Genomic DNA, 21,824 nt, shown 5'->3' with positions numbered 1-21,824 from the left:
GAGTTGAATAGTTGCAACCGAGTCCTTTAGGCCTAAAGCCCTAAAATATTCACTGTTTGGCCCTTTATGGAAAAAGTGTGTGGATGTTGTTTTATATGATGCTGGAAGGTCTGGTTGGCCACTAGGATATCTCCCTACTTCAGATTGTGTGTCCTGATCTCCTGTGTTAGAACCACTGGTGAATGAGAAATGGTCTTAGAAAAACATTTGAAACACTGGGAGGGTATTTCTCCAGAGGAATTGTTTTCTTCTGTGAAATGAGAGGGCCAACCCAAGCCTATCTCTTCAAGTCCCATTTAAAGTCAGCTTTCTTTGTTTATGTGGCAGTTCTCTTTGAGCAGTTGAAAGGCATTACATTGTGAGACCACAGGGAGCTGAATTAGGATTAAGGGGTGCAGCTGACTGTGAGGGTATCTTCAGCTCCTGAAGGAAGAAGAGCACTTGTTAGGAACTGCCCATAACTAGAACGTGTTATCTTAGTGGCTAATGAGCTCCCCGTCACTAGAAATCTTTAAAGGTTGTGTCAGAAGACCTTTAAGGTCCCATTCCAGCCTTGACATTCTAATGGTTTATTTGGTTAAGGTTTTGTTTCCAAGCTCAGATTTGGACCACAGTTAATTTTGTTGAGGGCCTATAGAGGCCTTGGATGGTTTTCTGAAAATATCCTGGTCAAATCAAAGCAGTATAAGGGGGCAGAATTGCTTTTGGCAGGCAGGAGATGGCAGAGAAAAGGCTGTCCTGGAGCCAGTCTCCCCATTGGCCACTGCAGTAACCCCGTGGCAACAGGAAGGGCACTGCTTTCTACCAGCCTTAAAAAGCCTCAAAGACGAACCATCTGCTGCTACCTTCTTTGCTTTCTGCCTAGGCTATGGAAAGAGGAACGAACGACCTGGCCGGGGGCAGATCACAGATGTAGAAGTCAAAATAGGGTTTTTGTAGTGTGCTTTGCTTGAGAGTTTACATTGGGGCTTAGCTGTGAACAGCAATTCTGGGTGAGGCCATATACTCTCTTTTGCTTTTATAGCACATGAAAGCAGCCATAGATAGTGTGTAAATAGACAAGCCTGGCTGTATTCAAATCACACTTGATTTATAAAAGCAGTTAGTGGGTCAGATTTGATGCCAGGGCCATAGTTTGCTGACCCCTGATAGAGACATGAAAGTTTGAACTGGCTAGGAAACACCAGTTCCAGTTCCCTCATGTTTTAGAGAAAAGGTAAAATGACATGTCCAAAGTCACACCTTGGTTGAGCCAGAATTACAACACAGAATCCGACAGTTAGACGTGTGCCCATTTTGTGATACTGTGCTGCCTCTGCTATGCAGTCAAGTTACAGCATTTGGTTAAGAGAGGGCCACAGCAACGAAAGAAATACCTGCCTTAGGTGGCCAGTGAATATGGCAGCGGTGAGAGCTCTAGGATGAAATGTGAATGGAGGCAACCATTTAGCCCGGTGACCTGGTTTTCTTAGAGGGACCCTATTCACAGTAAAACAGAATATATGTTGCATACATTTACGTGGAGAAATAATGCCTTAGAGTTGTGAAAAAGAAATGGGCTCCTGCGGCTGCGTCACAGGATTTGATCACTTCAGCTGAGAGTGCCAGGAGATTTGAGACAGATGTTTTCAGACATGCCGCATGCCTAAAACATTTCCAGGGGTCGGGCTGCAAATAGTGACTTCATAAGTGGAGAAACAGGGAAAGTATGCAAGGCGAGGACACAAGAGTTTATTCACTGCTAGGTGCATGGCCAACCTCTTTGCATTACATCTGCCTGTCAGGGTTGGCTCTTTCATCTGTCGTGCCCTCGGTACTGCTCTTTGTCTGCCGTGAATAAAGTGCAGCATTGTGGTTAGTAATCCCACTCCAGTGACTCGACTTCAAATGTGGTTTTGGAGTGCATCCCAGAGTTCTGTTTGCTAAGCTTCCTACTCCTGTTTCAGAGACACCACTGGATACAGAGCAGCAAGCACTAAAGGCTTCCCTCTTTCCTTAAACCTGTCGGGTTGTGGGCTCTCTCTTTCCCCCTCTCGCTCCTTTCCTTTCTTTTTCCCTTTTTTTTTTTTTTTTAACTTTCTAAGGCAATTTCATGGATACTAAGCTGATGTGTTTGTTGTTCTTTTTCTCCCTGCCTCCGCTCCTAGTGAGTAACCACACTGGCCGCATCAAGGTGGTCTTTACTCCGAGCATCTGTAAAGTGACCTGCACCAAGGGCAGCTGTCAGAACAGCTGTGAGAAGGGGAACACCACCACTCTCATTAGTGAGAATGGTCATGCTGCCGACACCCTGACGGCCACGAACTTCCGAGTGGGTGAGTTCCTCCACGGTCCCTAACTGTCCTTACCAAATAGTTTTATGAGATTGTGGCATTTAGATACTGCCCCCCCCCCCCCTCCATTCACACGGGTGCTCTGCTTGAATGGGTTTCTGTTGATGAGTACAAATATTCTTTTTTCACAAGATCTTTTTAAATTACTTTTGGAATAATTCTTAACCCTGATTATTGGTTTCTTAGGAGAAATAGCAACTAGGATATTACCCTTTATTGCTTATCATTTATGCAGCTGTGTGGTGATGGGGAGATATCAGTTGACGGAAGGGAATGATTTTAGAATAAGACCCTAAACCACAACTTACATTGATCAACTTCACATTTTTATCTTCTCAGTGATACGTAGTATGTGTGATAGATTTGACTCATGTTGTAAAATTTGGATGGTGGTGATTACATTTAAATTTTTACTTCACCAATAGATGTGTTTTAAAGAAATTCTAAAAATTGTCAAAATCCTATATTTTGGTTGTAGAAAGGGTCACAGACTTGCATCTTTAGCCATGTTTCTGCTCTGTATCAAAAGACTGAATTAAAAATTGATATATGACATGGATTTGGGGGAAGATTGTGCTAGTAGATTACTGTCAGCACTCAAAACCTTTTAATATTTCATAAATAATTTAAATATGAACTATGCTAGTTACCAACTGCAAAAAAGGCTTTTTTTCTTTTCAAAAAAGAATTTTTGTTTCTTTTTTACTTTTTTGTAAGTGGAGAAAGTATTGTGGTCCACTGAGTGCTGTCACGCTGCCATGTTGTCATTCAATACAGTATTTTTGTCACGGAAAAATGTCTTTTATTATTTTTTGACCAATTATGGTTTGCCATGTGTACTCAAATAATCACAGACACCCACGTTACTTTATGAGTTACTCACAAGAATAACCCAAATGTCAGACAGATAATAACACTGGCTAGATCTGGTCTTTTTATGGAATATTGCTGTTTAGTCTTGGGAGTGTGTGTCTGGGGTTTAGGAGAAGGGGGTGTCTATTTCAAACTGATTTTCATCAAGACAAAATACGAGAGGGCAGCTTGAAGTCCTTATTAGCTCTTCGATTGTTCTGCTTTATTGTGACTTCTAATCCTTACGAGGTTGAAGCAGTATTCTTGGTAGTCTGTACTTGGAAAAAACACGCGTTCATAGATACTGTTTAAAAGGGTATTGTGGATTTCCTGGCTATGATAGGGGTACTTTGGGCATATTTTTAAAAGAATTTAGCTAGTAGGTGCCAAATGGCACATTATGCTTAGCAGGGCAGGGTGCCGAGTCTAATGGGAAAGTGTGTTGCACTGATGATCAGGAAACTGGATTCTGGTCCCGGTCCTGCCACTAACTACTAGCTAATCCACAGGGTGTGACAGTTCATATTTCTGAATCTCAGCTTTTCTCATCCATAAAATAAATGGCTTCTATTTCATGACCTCTAAAATTCAGTCCATCTCCAAAATCTTGCGACTTCTTATGAGTAATAAGTAATATTATTATTTGGCTTTTTTGGAAGGTTATAGACAAGGAAGGGAGGGGAAAAGACAATTCCCAACAGGTTATTACAGGCTTAATGGCTTTCCTCACTTTTACTTTTCTTGATGGTTTTCCTTACTCTCATTGCTTTCCCTCCTCCATCGTCACCAACAATGTCTGCTCCCCCCGTCTTGCATTTTTCATAAATCCTTACAGTAGGAATGACAGAGTAATCGGATGGGTGGTAAATTTTTGGCTTATAGTATATTCATTTTGAAACTAAATATTTAAAGACTTTGAGAAACAGAGGAAGTCTGCTTGTTAAAACACGCTACACACTTTCCTCTCTGGCATTTAAGCAGATGTTTAGGAACAGAATACACGGAGCCTGTTCAAAATGCAGAAAAATTATTTACAAAAATATTTCAAAACCATTACTCAACTCGGCCAAGTGGCAGAGTAGTTTAATTAAAAAAAAGAGAGAGGGCCTGGTAATGAATAGTTTCACATTGCAATTACGGGAAATGTTTCATTTGCATCTTGAGTTATTTCTGTCTTCTCTTTCCATTTTAATTCAAATGCTGGATAATTTGAGGGACATGATTTAATTTTTTTTAAAGAATGGTAATTTTGTAAAACTAATAGATTATGATTCTTCAGAATAACAGAAAGTTTTAGAAATTTGCTTTTAGACATACAAGATATCTTTGTGGACTTAACTGGTTTAATATAACTTTATTACTTACAACAAGTGGTTTTCTAATTGCTTTTCTCTATATATATTTGTTTATAATATGTTAAATCTTTTGACATATAAGTTATGTGTATGGAAAATAGTACACTTGGCGGAAACTCCAAAATTTATTGTAACTTGTTAGCTCTCCTCTTTGGCCTCTGATAACTTGTTAGCTACTCTCTTTGGTCACTATAGGGGGTGGGGGTCTGGCAAAATTTTTCTGTAAAGGGCCAGATAGTAAATATTTTAGACTTTGCAGGCCATACAGTTTGTGTCCCACTGTTCAGCTCTGTCCTCCTGGTCATGAAAGCAGCCTTCAACAGTATGTATGAGAATGGGCGTGACTATGTTGCAAAACAGCCCGTGGGCCAAATTTGATTTGAGTGCCGTTGTTTGCTGACTCTGTTCCAAGGAGTCAAAATAATACAGGGAAAACCATGTGGACTTCTTAGGCAAGGCACCTTAATTAAATAATCCATTTTGACAGAATAACAGAATTAATTTTGAGTATTTGCCTGGTAATTTACAGGTGTGTGTGTGTGTGTGTGTGTGTGTGTGTGTGTGTGTGTGTGTGTGTGTTTTGTTTGATTTATTTTTTGAAGTGGAACAGAGATTATTGTCACTGTATTTTCGATAAGGAAACTTAGGCATCGCGGCCTGAATGAGTTTGCCTTCTTTGCACAGCAGGTGAGTTAGCTAGGACAAGAGCTTTGGTCTCCTTATGTGCCTTACTCCCTGGGGTTTGACTATCATGTGGCCTGAGAGACAAGTTGGAGGACCTCATGGAGAGCTGGGTTTTGTGGGAAGGATAGATGGTACAACAGAGAATAAGCAACCGAGAGACCCACAGCCCAGGGTTCAGGTGCTGGCTTCATCATGGCCCTCGGGCATGTTCTGGCTGTACCTCTTCCTGGGCCCAGGTCACTCTCCCACACAGTGCAGATAATAATAGGTATACAGAGGGTGGTTCTGTAGCAGGCACAGAGGTGACGTTAGTCTCTTCCTGCTCTCGTGCTTTTTGAATAGTGGCCTTTCTGGTCTAGGGTGATTGTGAGTCTGGGCTGTTCAGATGTGAGAGGCAGGTGCATTCTTCATGACTGTTAAGCACGCAGTCTCTGTCACTGAGTATTCAGTGGGAGAAATCTTAAGTATAACTTAATGTGACTCTAAAAGTGAGGCCTGAGTGAGGATGAGATCATCCAAGGGAAGTACTCTGAGATTCTAGAATAAACTCACTTTTATGAACATGCTTTTGGTATGATATAACAGAACATTTACATTAAGTGGCATACTTTTAATTATAACGTAAAGCAGACTTTTAATTATAACTGTTTTTGTGACACTGAGGCTTGTCTCCTTGCTCTCCCAGCCTTTGACTTTTTAAAAAATGGAAACATATCCCCAGTTGGGTTGGGCCAGCAGGTTAACTGTTGTTGCTTTAATGGATTCTTCCCATTCCATAGGGATATAATGAAGATGACCTTCTGGTATTTTTAAGTTGTTTATGGAGTCATAAGTTCCTCCAATAAAAAGACCATAGGAGTTCATGTTGTCACAGCTAGAATATTTCAAATAAAATAATACTGTCCCTTGGCATGACTTACTTGTAGAGACATTGAAAAGTAATCATGATTGTTAAAATGACACATTTGGTTTATAGGATTCTTTCTCTGAGAGGTTACAGGGGACTCGCATTGGATTAGCACCAGTTGAATAATTATGAAAAGTGCTTGCTAGTTTAAAAAGTGTATTCCCATACGTTACTTCATGTGATGCTTACTTCCCTTGAGAGAGATAACTGGTAGTATCGTATTTTGTAGATGTGAGTACCCAGGCTTTTGTAGTTTGATTAAAGGTGATTTAAGTCAGGTTTTTTTGTTTGTTTGTTTTTAAACCCCAGAGTCCAAATACCTCCTGCCCTCCCATGCTGCCTCTTATGACCATATATTAGGTGATTATGTATGAAACACTGTATTAGCTTTTCCACGACAAGTGAATCATACAGCTGCCCTCTAAGACCTTATGTTTTAAGGAGGAGATAAGGAATACATGTAAAGAACCTTAATTCAAGGTAGAAGTCTCTCAGCAGGAGCCCAGAGGAGGTGATAATACTTCCAGCTGATGGGGAGTGCGTTGAGGGAAAAGAGATGGCACGCAACTCCCCCCCCCTTATTTATTTATTTATTTATTTATTTATTTATTTATTTATTTATTTATTTTCATTTCATTTCTTGAGGGGTGGTGACATTGGTTAGTAAAATTATACTAACTAATGTACAACGTGTACATTTCTATAATACATTATCTATATAGTACATTGTGTATTCACCACCCAGAGTCAGTTCTTCCATCACCATATATTTGAACCCCTTTTCCTTCTTCCGTCACTCTCCTCTCTTCCCTGACCCTCTGGTAACTACAAAACTGTTGTCTGTGTCTATGAGTTTTGTTTCTTTGTTTGTTTGTCTTGTTTGTTTGCTGCTTTCAGTTTTGAAAAACTGCTCAGCTTCCCTAGCTATTAAAGAAATGCAGATCAAAACTACAATGAGCTATCACCTCACACCTGTCAGAATGGCTGCCCTCAACAAGCCAAATAATAACAAGTGTTAGAGAGGCTGTGGCGAGCAACTTTTCTGTTTAGTTCACCGCTGCCCACAGCTGCTAAACAGGTTGGCTCATAGTGGGAGCTGAGTAAATAAATACATGTTGCCTAATTGTAGATTGATAGCCGCAGTGCAACTTGAAACATTGGTAAGTTCCAACATGAAGGTGAATGGGAACTACTAGAGGGAAGGGAGAAGTAAAGTGGATTTGGGAAGAAAGAATTTGCCCACCCGGATCAGGCAAGAAGGCACAGGTGGTTTCTGGGAATTGGGAGTAGTTTCCCTTAAATGTAGAACGCATGACAGCTAATAACGGATGACAAGCTTGGGGAGGTAGATTGGGACAAGGCTGTGGAGGACCTTGAATTTCAAGCTTAGGAATTAGGACTTCACTCTTTCAGACCTTAACTAAAGTCCTTTGGGAAGGGGGCCGTGGTATTTGACATTTCGAAAAAAAGGAAAAGGGAAGTTTTTAGGAAAGGCAGCTAGTGTTTTAATTGTCTAAATAAGCTTTTGAGTAGCTCAAGTAACGGTGACAGCCTCTCGCTCATTTCAACTGTTCTGCGGTTGGTTTTTCTGCTCTGCGCTAGGAACCTCCCCATGTATCTCACAAAACCAACTTAATCCTACAGTGTTTTGATGAGGAATGGCAGCAGGCCATGTTGTTACACTCATTATGTAGGTTCTCCTCATAAGGAAGGAAGAAAATTCTCTCAATGAGGCATAAAAATAAACCAACATAACTGTTCAAGGAGGGGAAGCATTGAGATTTTTTTCTGGCAACTTAGTTCAGACATTGAGTCTTTCGTCCTCTGCCAGTTGTTATTGTTTGGATTCCTTGATGTTTATCCAGCACAAAACCCTATGCGATGCCAATGTGTCACTCTTTGAGTAACTGGTGCTCTGTATTTCCCCCTTAATTCATGGTATAGGTTTTATGGGTTTTTTTTTAAAGATGATCCACTACCATACGAAAAGAAAGTGGTTGCCTTTCATTTGGCAATTTAGAATGCTTAAGAAGTTGTCAATGAAACTACTACCAAATACAATCTTTTCAAATTATTTTATTTTCTAATACTGAATAAATGCCATAATGTAAAGCATTTCCTTTTTTATTTTATTGAAGCCGTGGAGCACCCATAAAGGCTGGTATTAGGAACACGAATTCATTTACCATATATTTATTGAGCACCTACTATGTGCCAGTGATTGGTTTAGGCATTCAGAATGTAGCAATGGACAAAGTAGACAAAGTCCTTGACACTGCAACATTGAAAAATATATAATGTGGCAGTGCAACATGGATGAACCGTGAGGCTATTATGCTGAGTAAAATGAGCCAGTCACATAAAACAAATGCTGTGTGATTTCACTCGTATGAGATACTCGGAGTAGTCAGATTCACAGAGACAGAAAGTGGTGGTTGCCAGGGGTTGCTGAAAGGGGGAAATAAGGAGTTATTGTTTAAATGGTACGGAGTTTCAATTTTGCAAGATGAAAAAGTTCTGGGGATGGAATGCACAACGGTATGAATGTACTTAACACTACAGAACTGTGTACTTAGAAATGGTTAAGAGAGTAAATTTTATGGTGCATGTATTTTATTTACCACAATAAGACTAAAGTATAGTGTGAGGAGAAACGACTGTCAAATTTATATGAACGAAATAAACTGTAAGAAGCATTCTATATGACATAATGTCAGGGAGTGATAAATGCTATGATGAAATACAGTGTTGGGAGAGAGGATGGAGAATGGGGAATGTTGCTGGGACGTGTGGGTTGCTGTTTTAGACTGGTCAGGAAGGGCGTTCTGGTGAGATGGTGTTTGAGCAGAGACCCTTCATGGAGACAATAGTGAGTTCTGGGAGGGAACACCACGGACTTTATCACCTAACTTTATGATTCTATTTGTCATCTTATTTAAACTGCGGAGCATCTCTAGAAGGCTTGTGTTAGGAGAATTCCTATAAACTTTTCCTATATGTCGTCTTGGGTTAGGTTTTGTCTACCTCTGTTGTATCGGGGTATCATATGAATAGTATCTGTAGATAAAGAGCCTCATATACAGAGGATAGAGGCAAGCAAATCGCTGGGTGAAAAAAAGGTCCTGGAATTATTGCAGAAGGAATTTTGGTTATTTAGAATAAAAAGTATAGGTTTTTAGATATAGAAATGAATGACGAAAAAAGCTGTGTCAGCTCATTTTACAATATTATTTTATATTAGACAGATCACATGATTTTGGTACGGAGTTTTCTTTTAAGTAAGGGAAATAAGTTCCTGCATCTGTCTCTCTCTTTCTCGCTCTCTCTCTCTCTCTAGGGGAGAGTACTGAATGAAGGTGAACTGCATGGAAAGGTAATTCCAGGGCTTAGTTAGACTAAGGAGGAGCAATAGATTGACCCTAAGAGCCAAAATCAGGAGAAAATGAGGTCCTGTTTGGTTGAAGAGGAATATTCCTGAAGATGAGAAAGTAAGGGGCTTCTCAGTGGTAGTATAAGAAACAATGTCTGAAGTCAGGAGGACAGTTTATAAGAAATTGACCTTAGGTAAAAAAAGGGTTCAGCCGTTTGCTATCTCGGTAAGAAAGGCATGTGTGATGGATTGTCTCTTAAGCCATGCCTGGCCTGCATCATGGGGGTAGATGGGACTCCTTAAACGGGTTATGCTAGGCTAGCCTAGAATAAATGACCTTTCAAAATTCCTTGGAGTCTGTTACACGATGTCACAAAGTGTGTATTCTTTCCTAGCCTCTCAGCTTGAGCATATGGAACAATCTTTGGAAAACTGCAAACTGCTTAGCATAGCATGTGGGGCCCTCAGGATTAGCTGCTCCCTGGCCTCCCTGGGCTTCACTCTCTGGCTGTGCCCGTCTCTCTGCTTCAGCCAAACGGAGCTGCCAGGGATACCAGCGGTCCCCAAACGCTCCAGTGCCTCTGTGTCCCCACCACTGCCTTGGCATGGTGGGTGCACGCCCCCCCTCCCCCTCCCCGAGTCTGGGTATTCACCCACTGCTGTTTCAGGAGTCAGCCAAGCACCCCTCACACTGCAGAGCCTCACTTCCCTGCTTTGTTTTCACGCAGGTTTCCTCCCAAGCACTCTAAACTGCTTGGGGACAGAGACTTGCCTACTTCCTGTTGGCGTCTCCAATGCCAGCACTGGGCCTCACTTTGGAGATGCTTCACGCACTGTTGTCGACAGAGCAGATTGTCTATGCAGGTGCCCATGTAGTGGGGGTACACGCAGATTTTTCCTGACATGGCTTCATCCTGAATTCTCCAGGCAACTGAAATCACAGGAGTAAAATAATCATCTGAGCGTTTGGGGGTCACAGGAAAGGAGATCGCTATTCCATGGACTGCAAGTTGCATAAAAAAAGGGCATCTTTGTAGCACTTTGTAGGGAGTTTGAATTTTACACTTGTAATGCTGATTGCAGTGTACTTTGTACTCACGGCAAAGGGCAGTTAGATTTCCATACCTTTAGCTGTTCCCGCTACATGGAATTCCTGCTCCCCACTCCAGCAATCTGTCTAAATCACAACCTCCAGTTCCATTCCAAACGTTCTGCCTGTGCTGTTTTTCTGTTTCCTGTTATGCTTCTGGTCATTAACATGTCAACTGATGCATGGTGATATGGCTCAGGTGTGCTATTGACTGGTCTTGGCATCCTGGGCTGGTGATACAGCCTCTGTGATTCCACACTGGTAAAATGAATCCAAAAATGCCCTGACGTTCTTGCAGAGCTGTGCTGAGGCTCACGAGAAGGAGCAGGTGGAAGGTGTACATGGGCTGCTTGGATTCATTGGAAGAAGACCCTCGTCTTCTTCGGAAGATGGCTCCTAATTCGCAGCCCCCGTCTCCTGTGATATGGGGGAGAGTGCTTACATATCTCCTGGAGCTTGGATCAGGTATGCTTCCTATGTGCCACAGAGATAGGGTTTCCGTTGTTTACTGGTCCTAACAGCACAACAGCTTCAAGAAAGACAGAATGTTTCCGTCATGCCCTCACTTTGCCCCTCTGCTACTAGTACACAGAAGGCTCTTGGTTTGCTCACATTTAGACTTGCTCTGGGCAGGCTAGACTGTGCACAAAGCAATGTCAGACATCGTGCCATGTGGCCAACATGATCCCTTCTGCCTTGGATCATGCACCCCTTGCAGGATTCATTCACTTGCTTACCTAGGAGGCTCTTCTTACAGGTTGCCAAGCCTGCTGTCAAGAGTGAGCACACTGAAACAGTGTGGCACTTTGTAGAACCAGAAGCTGCAGTCAGGAGAAAAAGTACTCATCCTGAATAGTTGGGGGCATGTCCAGAGATATATATGACTATAACATTTGATCCTGCTTTGTGCTGTTCACTTTGCTGTCATTTGCGTAATTTACCTTTGGGCTCCTACGTTACAGTAAATTCAAGGAACCTGGATATAAAGTAGATACTGAAATCACATTTATGTGATATATAGTATATACCTGCAGCATTTATTGGCATACAAGTTGGGCTCAAGTTGGCATGTTACTATAAAAGTCAAACATTTGTATCAGCTTTTAATCTCAAGGTATGTGTATATTTTCCAAGTGGAGAAGGAATAATGCATTTGTGTATTGTTGGAAAAACCTCCTGGAACTAACATCACAAAATGATGTGAAAATGTTTTCGAGGGCAGCTGCACAGTCATCTTCATGCTACGCAGTCCAGGAAAATAAAATAACTACCAAATGGGGAAGGATAATGTTAGTGAGGAAGTTTGAGATTCATTCCACAAAGTTATATCACAAAGAAAATGAGAAGAAACAGATGCCCTTCCATTGCCAATTTAATGCAGTGCTGTCACTGACACACTTATTAAAACTTGATTTTCTGTTTAGTTGAAAGGTATGGGCTTGAGGACCAGTTTACTGCTCAACTCCGTTATCTTGAATTTAGACTCATGCAATAATTACTGAAAAACTGGCACGATGGTACTGTTGGCTTTTTGTAAGATTGGGTAGAAAAAAGCAACTTTATGCAGTAATGAGAGATTTCTGCACTCTGAGACCAAATTTCAGATTCCCTTCAGATTCAATAAAAGCTTGTTCTGGGTTATGGGGACTTTCTAAGCTTTCCTAGTGCGAAAACTCAGTCTGATTTTCATCACATTTTCCCTAGAAGAGGTGAAAGGGAAACTTGACAGTAAGATCTTTTGCAGTGTGGAAAGCAGACCACTGCCTGTTTCCGGGCAAATTAGGACGTGCACTGGAACATTCTAAATGAAAGTCTTATTTAGCAAGGTTGGAATATGTCACTCTTTGCCACTGCATTGTCCCTTTCTGAAGAAAGGGTGATTTATGAGCCCTCTGGATCTTCTTGTGGTATTAATAACATCTTGGGCCAGCTCTTTTATTGGGTGTACACAGAGGGTAATTAGAAACATCTGAGGGTCCCATAACGTACCCAGAAAACCATGACGTTGTATGGAAAAGAAAAAAAGTAATATTCATGCCAAACTTGTGTACTTGGTAAATAGATGAATTAGTATTGAACAAAAATTTACTCGGTAGTATACCATTCTTTAAGAAGAAGCTAAGCTCTTCAGGCTGAAAATGCCCTTTTATTGAAATGTACTCACTGCAGAAATCATAACCTTATTTGGTAAAAGACTTCTGACTGTGCTTTTCATACAGTAATTATCATTTCCCTTCTGTCAAACTTCATCATCTTGTAGACTGTTTTCTGCCAGAGGAAGTATTTCTTCTTTTTACCTGGCAGTTACTTGAAAACTTTAGAATTCTGAAGGATCCCATGTAAGGAAATTAACTCTTAGAAACATACTGCACCAGGGACTAATAGTGCCAATTTGTCTAACAGCCTATCCTAGAAATCAGGTTGGGATTCAAGAGTTCAGGCTCTATTTTAGCTGGTTATTTGAAATGTGATCTGTTCCAGTGGCGGCTGAATTTGAATATTTGGGTAAGCAGCAAAAACAGCGGCTAAGTCAGGGTGTGATTTAAATCAGGTCCTGTTGTTTCTTCCTTCAAGGCACAATCTAGACAAGAAAACCTAACAATTTGGTGGTGGCTGCTGAATGGTTCCTTTCATCTTCATTCACAAATAACAAGCCCTTATGAGAAGTCAATGCTGAGTCAAACTGACACGTCCCAGGCAGCCGTGGACAGGGTTCAGGTTGGAGGCCTCCGGTATCTTTTCAGCCTGTGTTGTTTTGTGCCTCTGCACTGGGTATACTATTTTTGTCCTTCTTGATCATTTTGAATGGAAATCCTCATTGGTGATCGTGGAGACAGAATTGTAGGAAATCACATGTTTTGCTGGAGGTTGGCAGTGACTTAATGACCTCTCTGGTAAGAGAAATGGATTCACCTGTGTACAGTGTTTATGGTGGGGACAGCAGGTAGGCGCTCTTGCTAAAACCTGACTTCAAATACCTGCCTTCTCCAACCCCTACAGCAGTGGTTCTCAGCAGTGGTTCTACAACAGAATGTCCTATGGCTTTCTAACAAGAGGCAGAGGCTCAGCTCCCATCCCAGACTTCCTAAATCAGAATTTCTGGGAGTGCTTTTGGTGCGTGTCGTTCGAAAACAAATGATGCCGGTGACGGTTACATATGGACAGCTCTGATCCAGATCCTGTAGTTGAAGCTTGTGCTCCTCAGCTTTTACTGTTCAGGATGATCACTGTGAATCTTGATCAAACGCAGATTCTCATTCATTAGGCCTGGAGGGGGGCCTGAGATTCTGCATTTTAACAGGTTCCCAAGAGATGGGATGCTGCTTAGCTCATGGATCGCCCTTTGCCTAACAAAGTGCTTACGGTGTTATTAATTCACAATAAGTAACGGTTTCAGAAAGAGATGTTATCATGAATTAATAATACTGATTTACTGAGTTTCTGTAGCCTGATACTGTATTAGGAAGCGATTTATAAATGCCAGAAGAGAATCAACCACGTAATCAAAAGATGATAGCTCTTTGCAACTCTCCTACCTCAATTCCTATCCCTCTTAAAGCTGAGGTTTCTTTACTCTGCCAGGCAACCTCTTGGGTAGCGTCCCAACAGGATACCAGCCTTGCCACATGAAATGCTGGGGTGCAGACTGCCTTCTTTCTTTACCCTACTGTTTCAACCTTCTGTAGCCTGCCTCCTGCCTTTAGAATTTTCCAGGAGACAGTCAGAAAGTCTCTTTGCTCACTCTGTCCTCTGAATTCCAAGGGATCTGTGTCAGGCAGGCACTCCAAAGAATTTTTATCTTCTCGGCAGCAAGCTGGTTTGTGCAGTGCAGCCAGCATCCCAGGAAGTGAGAAGACTGTGACTGGCTTTTGTCCTCAGCGTTGGGATAGAGCCCAAATCCCTTAACAAAAGTTCCATTCCATAGTCTGTACAACTGTGTTCAGAGGGTGACACTCTTGGTCTACTAGTAATAGGACATAGATTGGTTCTTCTAAGAGAAGTGGAAGGGAGATATATTTACACAGATCCATCCTTATTCTAGTTAGGTCCAACTTGTGATTAATATTAAGCATTTTGAGAGTATTTGAGGATACAGTCTTTAAGTGAAGATACTTGAATGATACTGAGTTGTCTAAACCTGTCATGCAGCCATCATCCTGGCTTTCTGGTAACATAGCACCTCTATCGTGGATGTTCCTTCCTACAGTGCCTAGATTTTGACTTATGTATGAACACGACACTTGAGAGCACTTTCGGTACAGAAAAGAAGTCATATAACATTAATGGAAAGTAAGAGTGAACATGTATTCCTTACCTGGGATAGCAAAGCTGAAATTGCTCTTCCTTGTGCTACCAAAAGCTTCATTGTATTTCCTTCCCCTCACTCTGGACTTTTCCTCTTTCCAATGTGGTCTGCTGACACCTAGGTTCTGTTTTAGCCCCTATCTCTGATTTCCTCTTATTTCACCTACATCTAGCAGGCATATCCTCTGGGTGCTCCCTCAATTCCCTCTCCTGCTCTGAAATATCTGGTTCACACCCATACTGCAGATGGGAAGGAGAACAGCTGAGTTTGTCTAATGGTTCTCAACCGTGAGAGACATTTGTTGTTTCAGGAGACATTTTTGGTTGTCCAAACTGGGGGGTACTCCTGGCATGTGATGTGTAAAGGCCAGGAATGCAACTGAATATCTTACAGTGCACAGGACAGCCCAACAACAAAGAATTATTTGGGCCAAAATGTCAACAGTGCCAAAGTTGAGAAGCCCTGCCCTAAGCATCACCATTTTTTCCTACTGGACAACCTCTTAGACCCTCTCTCTGATACTTTGTCCAGATCCCTGGCGAACCCCCCCCCCCGCCCCACTTAAATCTCAAGATCGTTCTCTAAGCAAAACCTCCAGTATTTTGTCACAAGTGTACTCCTTGGCAATTGTGCCGAAGCTAGCTCTTTTAGCCCTCCTTGTACGTGTCTTACCTAATAAACTGCACACTGGCTCCTGGAGGCTTGATTTATATTTGACAATTTATATGAGATGATCTTGCTGGATTTCAGAGGGTGCAAGGATTGAGATGGGTTGGGATGTCTCAGATGACTCAACAAGTGCGCATGATTGGCCTTTATTGTGGGGATTTTTTAGAAACTGAAGTAAGAAATAATGAATGGGAAAAAGCTTAGCACAGGAGGCATTGTTTTGCACGTCTCGGATGTGATGGTATAATAAGAAACCACTTTTCAACACTACCCATTGCTACTGTGGACACTCATTTGCAAAGTGTCTGTGCTATGGCAGTTGGAAAAGGAGAGAAAGCTGAGTGTGTTTATTTGAACGATAGCATCATCACACATTCAAATAAACATAGCACCTTGGGAGGGTATAGGTTTGTTATTTCTAACCCAAATATCTTTACACATGCCTTTTGAAGGATTATTTTGCCAAGTTTGAAAGAAAAAACTATCCAGGCATTAAAATTCTGACATATTATTTAATTTGTTGAAAAAAGGAAAACCTCTTTGTGGCTAAAACACTCTCAGTTCTCTGGACTATGACGTGTATCATGTTTTCAAGCATTTGGTTTTGGACTGAGAAAGAGCCCCGGAGAGCAAGTAAAAGCATTGCCTTATCTTACATATAACCTCTTTATAGCAGTTTCCCCCATTGTGTTTTGGTCATCTTGCCCAGGAAACTTGGAATTTTCAATTGTTTGTGCTTTTTTACGTGAATGAAATGCCTGTTCTTAATTTCATCAGTATAGGGGCGATACAGTTTATTGCCTATCTTTATGAGACCCCAAGTCCATAATTCATATGACTGATTTTTTCCCTCTTGTATCTTTTCATTAGTTGTGATAAAATATAACATTTACTATTTTAACCATTTTTCAGCGTGTACTCCTGTGGCATTTGGTACATTCACAGTGATGTGCGGCCATCACCACAATCCATTTCCAGAACTCTTCATCATCCTAACAGAAAGCCCCTGCCCATTAAACAACAATTCCCCATTCTTTTCTCCCCCGCAACCCTGGAAACCTCTGTTCCACTGTGCATCCCTATGAATTTGCCTGTTCTATGTACTTGATATAAGTGGAACCCTACAGTATTTGCATTTTTTGTGTCTAGACTTTTTCACTTAGAATCACATTTCGAAGATTCATCCATGTTGTCGCATGTGTCAGCATTTTCCTTTTTAAGGCTGAATAATATTCCACTGCATGTGTATGCTTCCTTTTGTTTATGCTTTCTTCTGTTGATGGACACTTGGGTTGTTTTCATCTACTGTAAACAGTGCTGCAATGAGCATTGGAATTTCTGCTTTCATTTCTTTTGGATCTAGACCTAGAAGTGGAATTACTGGTAATTCTGTTTAACTTTTGGAGGGAGTGCCAAACTGTTTTCCACAGCGGTTATACCATTTTATATTGCCACCAGCAGTGTATTAGGGTTCTAATTTCTCTACAGCCTCACCAATACTGGTTACCTTCCTCTTTTTTTCCCCCTTTGGTAATAGCCATTCTAATGGATGTGAAGTGGTATCTCATTGTGGTGTTGATTTGTGTTTCCCTAATTACTGTGGTGTTGAACCTCTTTTCATGGATTTATTGTCCATTTGTAAATCTTCTTTGGAGAATTATTTATTCTAGTCCTTTGCCCAATTTTGAATTGGTTTGTTGTGCTGGATTTTTAAAAAACGGAGATTTCTACGTACTAAGGTAAGTCCATAATTATAGCATTATCTATAGCTGATATTGATTGTGAATCTTTTGGAGACCTCAGTTCTAATCCTGGACAAGACTCATTTTTAAGTCTCATGTTTTTCATCTGTAAAAGGAAGAGTTTAAGGAGTAGGTGTTCAACATCCCTTGCAGCCCTAAAATGCTATTATCCTGTCGAAAATAAAGCCTGTCTGCTGAGGAGAAAGATAGAGTGTAAATGGGACTAGGCTATTTTTAGTATGTTTTATTCTGAAAATATTTATTGTGATTTCCAAGTATGTACAGTGTGTTCCCTTTTGTACCTTTTTTTTGGCTTCACTTTCCACTTTAAATCAAAGGATGATTTTACACAAATCTAGTGATATATTGCGTGGTGACGTGTCATAGGTCTGACAAGTTTGATCAGCAAGCTAGAAGCCTGAAACATTTGACAAGCTTATAAATGACTCTGTATTTTTCTTGCTTAGTTTTTCAAACCAAAGTGCTCAGAAGAGTTTGGCCAGAAACAGAACGACTCCATGGTGGCCTGAAGGCAGCACAGCTTGTGTGGAATGGGATGAAAGGAGAGAGTTGGGTTGTGCCACTCAGGTTGTAGAGGGATAATTTTTTTTTTTTTTTTTTTTTAAGAAAACTGTATGTGGTCCTGCATGCCTTAGAATGTGCTGGGGCCCATGTACAAACTATAACAAATAAATAGTTTAGGATTAAAAATGTAACCTGTAAGGATTTAAATGACCTTATTGGTAGGATCAAGTCAAAACCTAATTCTGAATTTAAGGAACATAGTTTTTATAGTCCTTGAAGAGGTAGTTTTCCCATCTGATACATGTTTGACTTTATTTATCTCTTGCCAGTTTCCCAGATTATCTTAATTTACTTAGATTAACAGCTCCTTCAATTTTTCCTTCTTGTGGAAAGAAAGGGCCAGATGCCCGAACATTACTCAATTAAACTACAATGTTTAGTAGAGCTTGTGCTTGAAACCCACCCTGCTTATGTCCCTGTAGGCATTGGTGAGCTCTTTTTTCGTTTAGGAGATTGGAGGGAGAGAGAAGTTGGGGTATTTATTCCCAGCTGCCTCCATCAGGGCCCCTGGGGATCTTTGTGTTCAGAAAAGGATCCTTGTTAGGTGTTATTGTTAGTTATTATTAATTGCTTGATTACCGTCATCACGTCTGCATCAAAATGCAGTTCATTAAACTGCAACTTTAAACATATTTGAACACATTGTAAGATAAGAGATTGACATAATTCATTTCTTGTGTACATTAAACTTACAAAATATAAATCAATAGCATAGCCTAGTACTTCAATATTTTTATGTCACTTAGCTGTAATTTCAAGTCTGATACAAAGAAGTTATCGCCTCTTCATAGTTTTCATAAATTTTAGGAGGATCCAAAGACCTTTGATCCAGTTTAATTTACTATTTGAGGTTTTTCATAAAGAATTTAAACATTTCATAGTTTTTCAAACAACAGATTTTACACAGTTGATAGTCACTCCATTGGTCACTAAAGAGCAGATTTTATTTGGACTCAAGGTGTACGTGGAAACCATACGTAATTTATGCCTTTCTGAAGATTTGGCCTTTGAAATTTAACCTTAAAATTATAGATGCTGATAAATTTGTAAGTCAAACATCAAAGGTGTTTGGATTCCAGAGACTTGTTATTTAGGAGTATTTAAGAAGTTGTGTGAATAGAGTTCAAATGTGGCTAATACATGTATGCAATGAAGAGCTGTGAGGATAGTCAGGGGTGAAAGAAGGAAAATGGCATATCACAGGTGTGGCTTATTTGCTGTCATTGGTGTGCTGCAGATAAGTTGAGAGCTAATAATGATTGTACGATTGCACCAAATAACCCCATGTGCAAGAGGAGTCGTTTCGTGGAAATCTGTGGAGAATTGTTTCGTGAAATGAATGGCAGACCCTTAGAGCTGAGAGTAGCTGGGGAACACCTAATTCATCCTTTTCATTTTATACACCAGAAATTTGAGATCCAGAGAGAGAAAATGACTACCTCAAGGTCACAGCTAGTGGTAAAGCTATGGTTCAGACCCAGGGTCATGACTCGCATAGCTTTGCCAAGTAAGCTTTTTAGGTTTAACATTTTTGTGTCTGGAGATTTCTTAAAGTGGCCTTCTGTTGGCCGATGCCACTGCGTGGTGATTTCTAATGCAGTTTGCCCGTGTGACAGAGGAATATCAGAGAGGGGTTCTGTTCCAGTCATTTCTCACTGACCTCATTCTCACCCAAATAAGGTGAGGGTGCAAGTCACTGGGTACCTGAGAGAAGGTAGGATGACCAGACCATACTCAAAAAAACACAAGAAAACATACATATAGAACAGAATATTACCCAATCATTATGTAAACCTTTGCCCAACAAAAGATTAAGTAGATGATGCTGTGTGAACTTCAGATAGGGATTGATGTGGAGAATACCAAACCCAGAGAGCTGGAGACTGAGAATTCAAAGTGCAAGTAGTCATACAGAAGACATATCCTGGGGCACTGGCAGGCAGGCCTGCCCCGGCCTGGCCCCAGAAGGCTACTTACTTACAGCATCTTCTGCCCGGCATGATAAAGACTGGACGCCACAGTCTATGGCATTTTGTGGAATTAGCCCAGAGGAGAAATTGAGAGAGAGCATCCCAGATGAGCTTAAGCTGGGGAGACTCACTTTTCCCTCGCTGATTCCTGTGGTGGTGGTGGGAGGTGGGCGGGGGTCCTGAGTAACCTTATCTTAGCTCATGGAGAGGAAGTTGAGTAATAAAGTATCCATGATTCATTGACATGGTGGTTATCAAAAGAGTCACCTTCTAGCCAGAAAATGGAAGATTTCTTTCCAATGATTCACGTGTATTACCCAGAACACTTTGACTTCCTGGAATTTAAGACATAAACTCAAGTCCCTTAGTGATAACTTTTAAACACCAGAAGTCAGTGAATCTTCCCCTATCCTCTCTTTCTCTCTCCTCAATACCGCTTTCACCCACCCCTTCCCTGTAACCTTGATCCTTCAAGTGGATTATAATGTACCTAAATGCTGGGTAGCTGTGAAGGCAGAACTACTGGTCTTCAAAATGGCAGAAACACAAGAATGTACCTTTTTTTCTTTTCTGCAAAGCTGATGACACATTCTTAGTCTAGCACATCGTATAATGAGGCAGGAATCACATTTCTTTGGAGAGCTCAGTTAAGGTGAGATGAAAATGTCTGTTGCGCTCTTTTTGTCTCATGGCCAGACAGATTGCAATGAGATGGGAATGTAGGGGGCTTAGGGTCTGCTTAATCCCAGCCTTGAGTGTGCCTCTGTGAGTGAGGGAACAGAGCTGCAGCCTGGTGAGCTGTGGCTGTTGGAGCAACAGCTGCACTTAGCTTGGGCTGCCTCGCCTTGGCCTTGACTGAGCTCTGCTAGTCTTCACAGAGAGGAGCAGCCTGCAGCCTCTGTGACCCTGCAACTCAAGGGCTTCCTATCTCCAATAACGAAAACTATGGGTCCCACCAGGTTGCCGCTGAATTAATGATAATAGTCCCTCCGAACCTTGAATGCTTGCTATAAAGTCAAGGCTCAGACACTTTAGCTGCCACTAAACCAAGCTGTTGAATTTGAGTTACTGAAAAGGTACCACAGCCAGCACTTCTGCCTCGCACCTTTTAAAAGGAACAACATCACTGGTTTTATTGCCAGAAAAAGAATTTCTATTCTTCGTCTCTTCTACTTCTTAATCTCTGATCATTCAACTCTTTAAATAATACTTTCAAGTGATAGGAAGACAGGAACTCCAGTGGTTGTTCTTCTGTTGGAAGGCCCTTTACTGAAGCTACTTACTGCCTCTGGGATCTATGGGTGGGTGTAAACTGGGCTTCTTAGCTACCTGTATAATAATTCAATGGATTATTAGAGGAGAAAAATTCCCAGAGTAAAACTATAGGGAAAGATCTGGTCCAGAGCTGGAAGAAGAGAAAAACTAATATTTATTGAGTATCTTCTGTGTACCCAGCATAGTTTTAGGCATTTTCATACTTTTTCTTTTCATCCTGAGAACAGCCAGTGTATATTCCCATTTACTGATTAGAAAACCGAGGCCTAGACAGTTTAAGTGCTCAATCCAGAGAAATGCATTATTCAACCCAGCTGTAAAAATAACTATTGTGGACAATTTCCATGTCTATAGCCACATAGGGAAAATTAATTAGGGTCTTGAAGAGACTTGCCCCTTTTAATTGTCGGTAGATGAATAGCAAAACTTGAATGTAATGGAATCCAAGTGCCTGGGAATTATTTTGAGTAGGTCATTCATGTGGGTAGGGCATTGCTGCTTCCAAGGGAACATTTTGATTGATTGTGTCAGCGTCCTTGGGTGGCCTTCGCAAGAGCTTGAATGACTGTATAAGTTTGGTTTCCTCCAACTAGCTTCTAAGCTTTTACAGATGAGGCACCACATCTTTGTTTTGCTCCTCTACTAATGATTAGTATAATAAATTGAAAAGTAGGGGAATTCAGTAC

The 21,824-nt window shown here is 41.0% G+C and overlaps 1 protein-coding gene across 15 annotated transcripts in view; it reads left to right on the top strand.

The window, feature by feature from the left end:
- Positions 1 to 21,824, top strand: part of LTBP1 (latent transforming growth factor beta binding protein 1) — a 353,132-nt gene that overhangs the window by 138,328 nt on the left and 192,980 nt on the right. For 7 of the 15 annotated variants that reach the window (XM_019741724.3, XM_019741760.3, XM_074331884.2 and 4 more), the window contains exon 5: positions 2,148 to 2,315. The exons of 1 other annotated variant lie outside the window; for it this stretch is intronic. In XM_019741724.3, the coding sequence (XP_019597283.3) occupies positions 2,148 to 2,315 (168 nt within the window). Of the gene's footprint in view, positions 1 to 1,979; positions 2,316 to 21,824 lie in introns of those variants that run through there. 7 more of the 15 variants (XM_074331888.2, XM_074331886.2, XM_019741797.3 and 4 more) reach the window with 3 other exon arrangements.

The sequence above is a fragment of the Rhinolophus sinicus genome, chromosome 2, assembly GCF_057876585.1.
Source record: "Rhinolophus sinicus isolate RSI-liver-muscle chromosome 2, RSI-T2T, whole genome shotgun sequence".
Lineage (NCBI taxonomy): Eukaryota > Metazoa > Chordata > Mammalia > Chiroptera > Rhinolophidae > Rhinolophus > Rhinolophus sinicus.
This window is presented reverse-complemented; position numbering and strand designations above follow the sequence as displayed.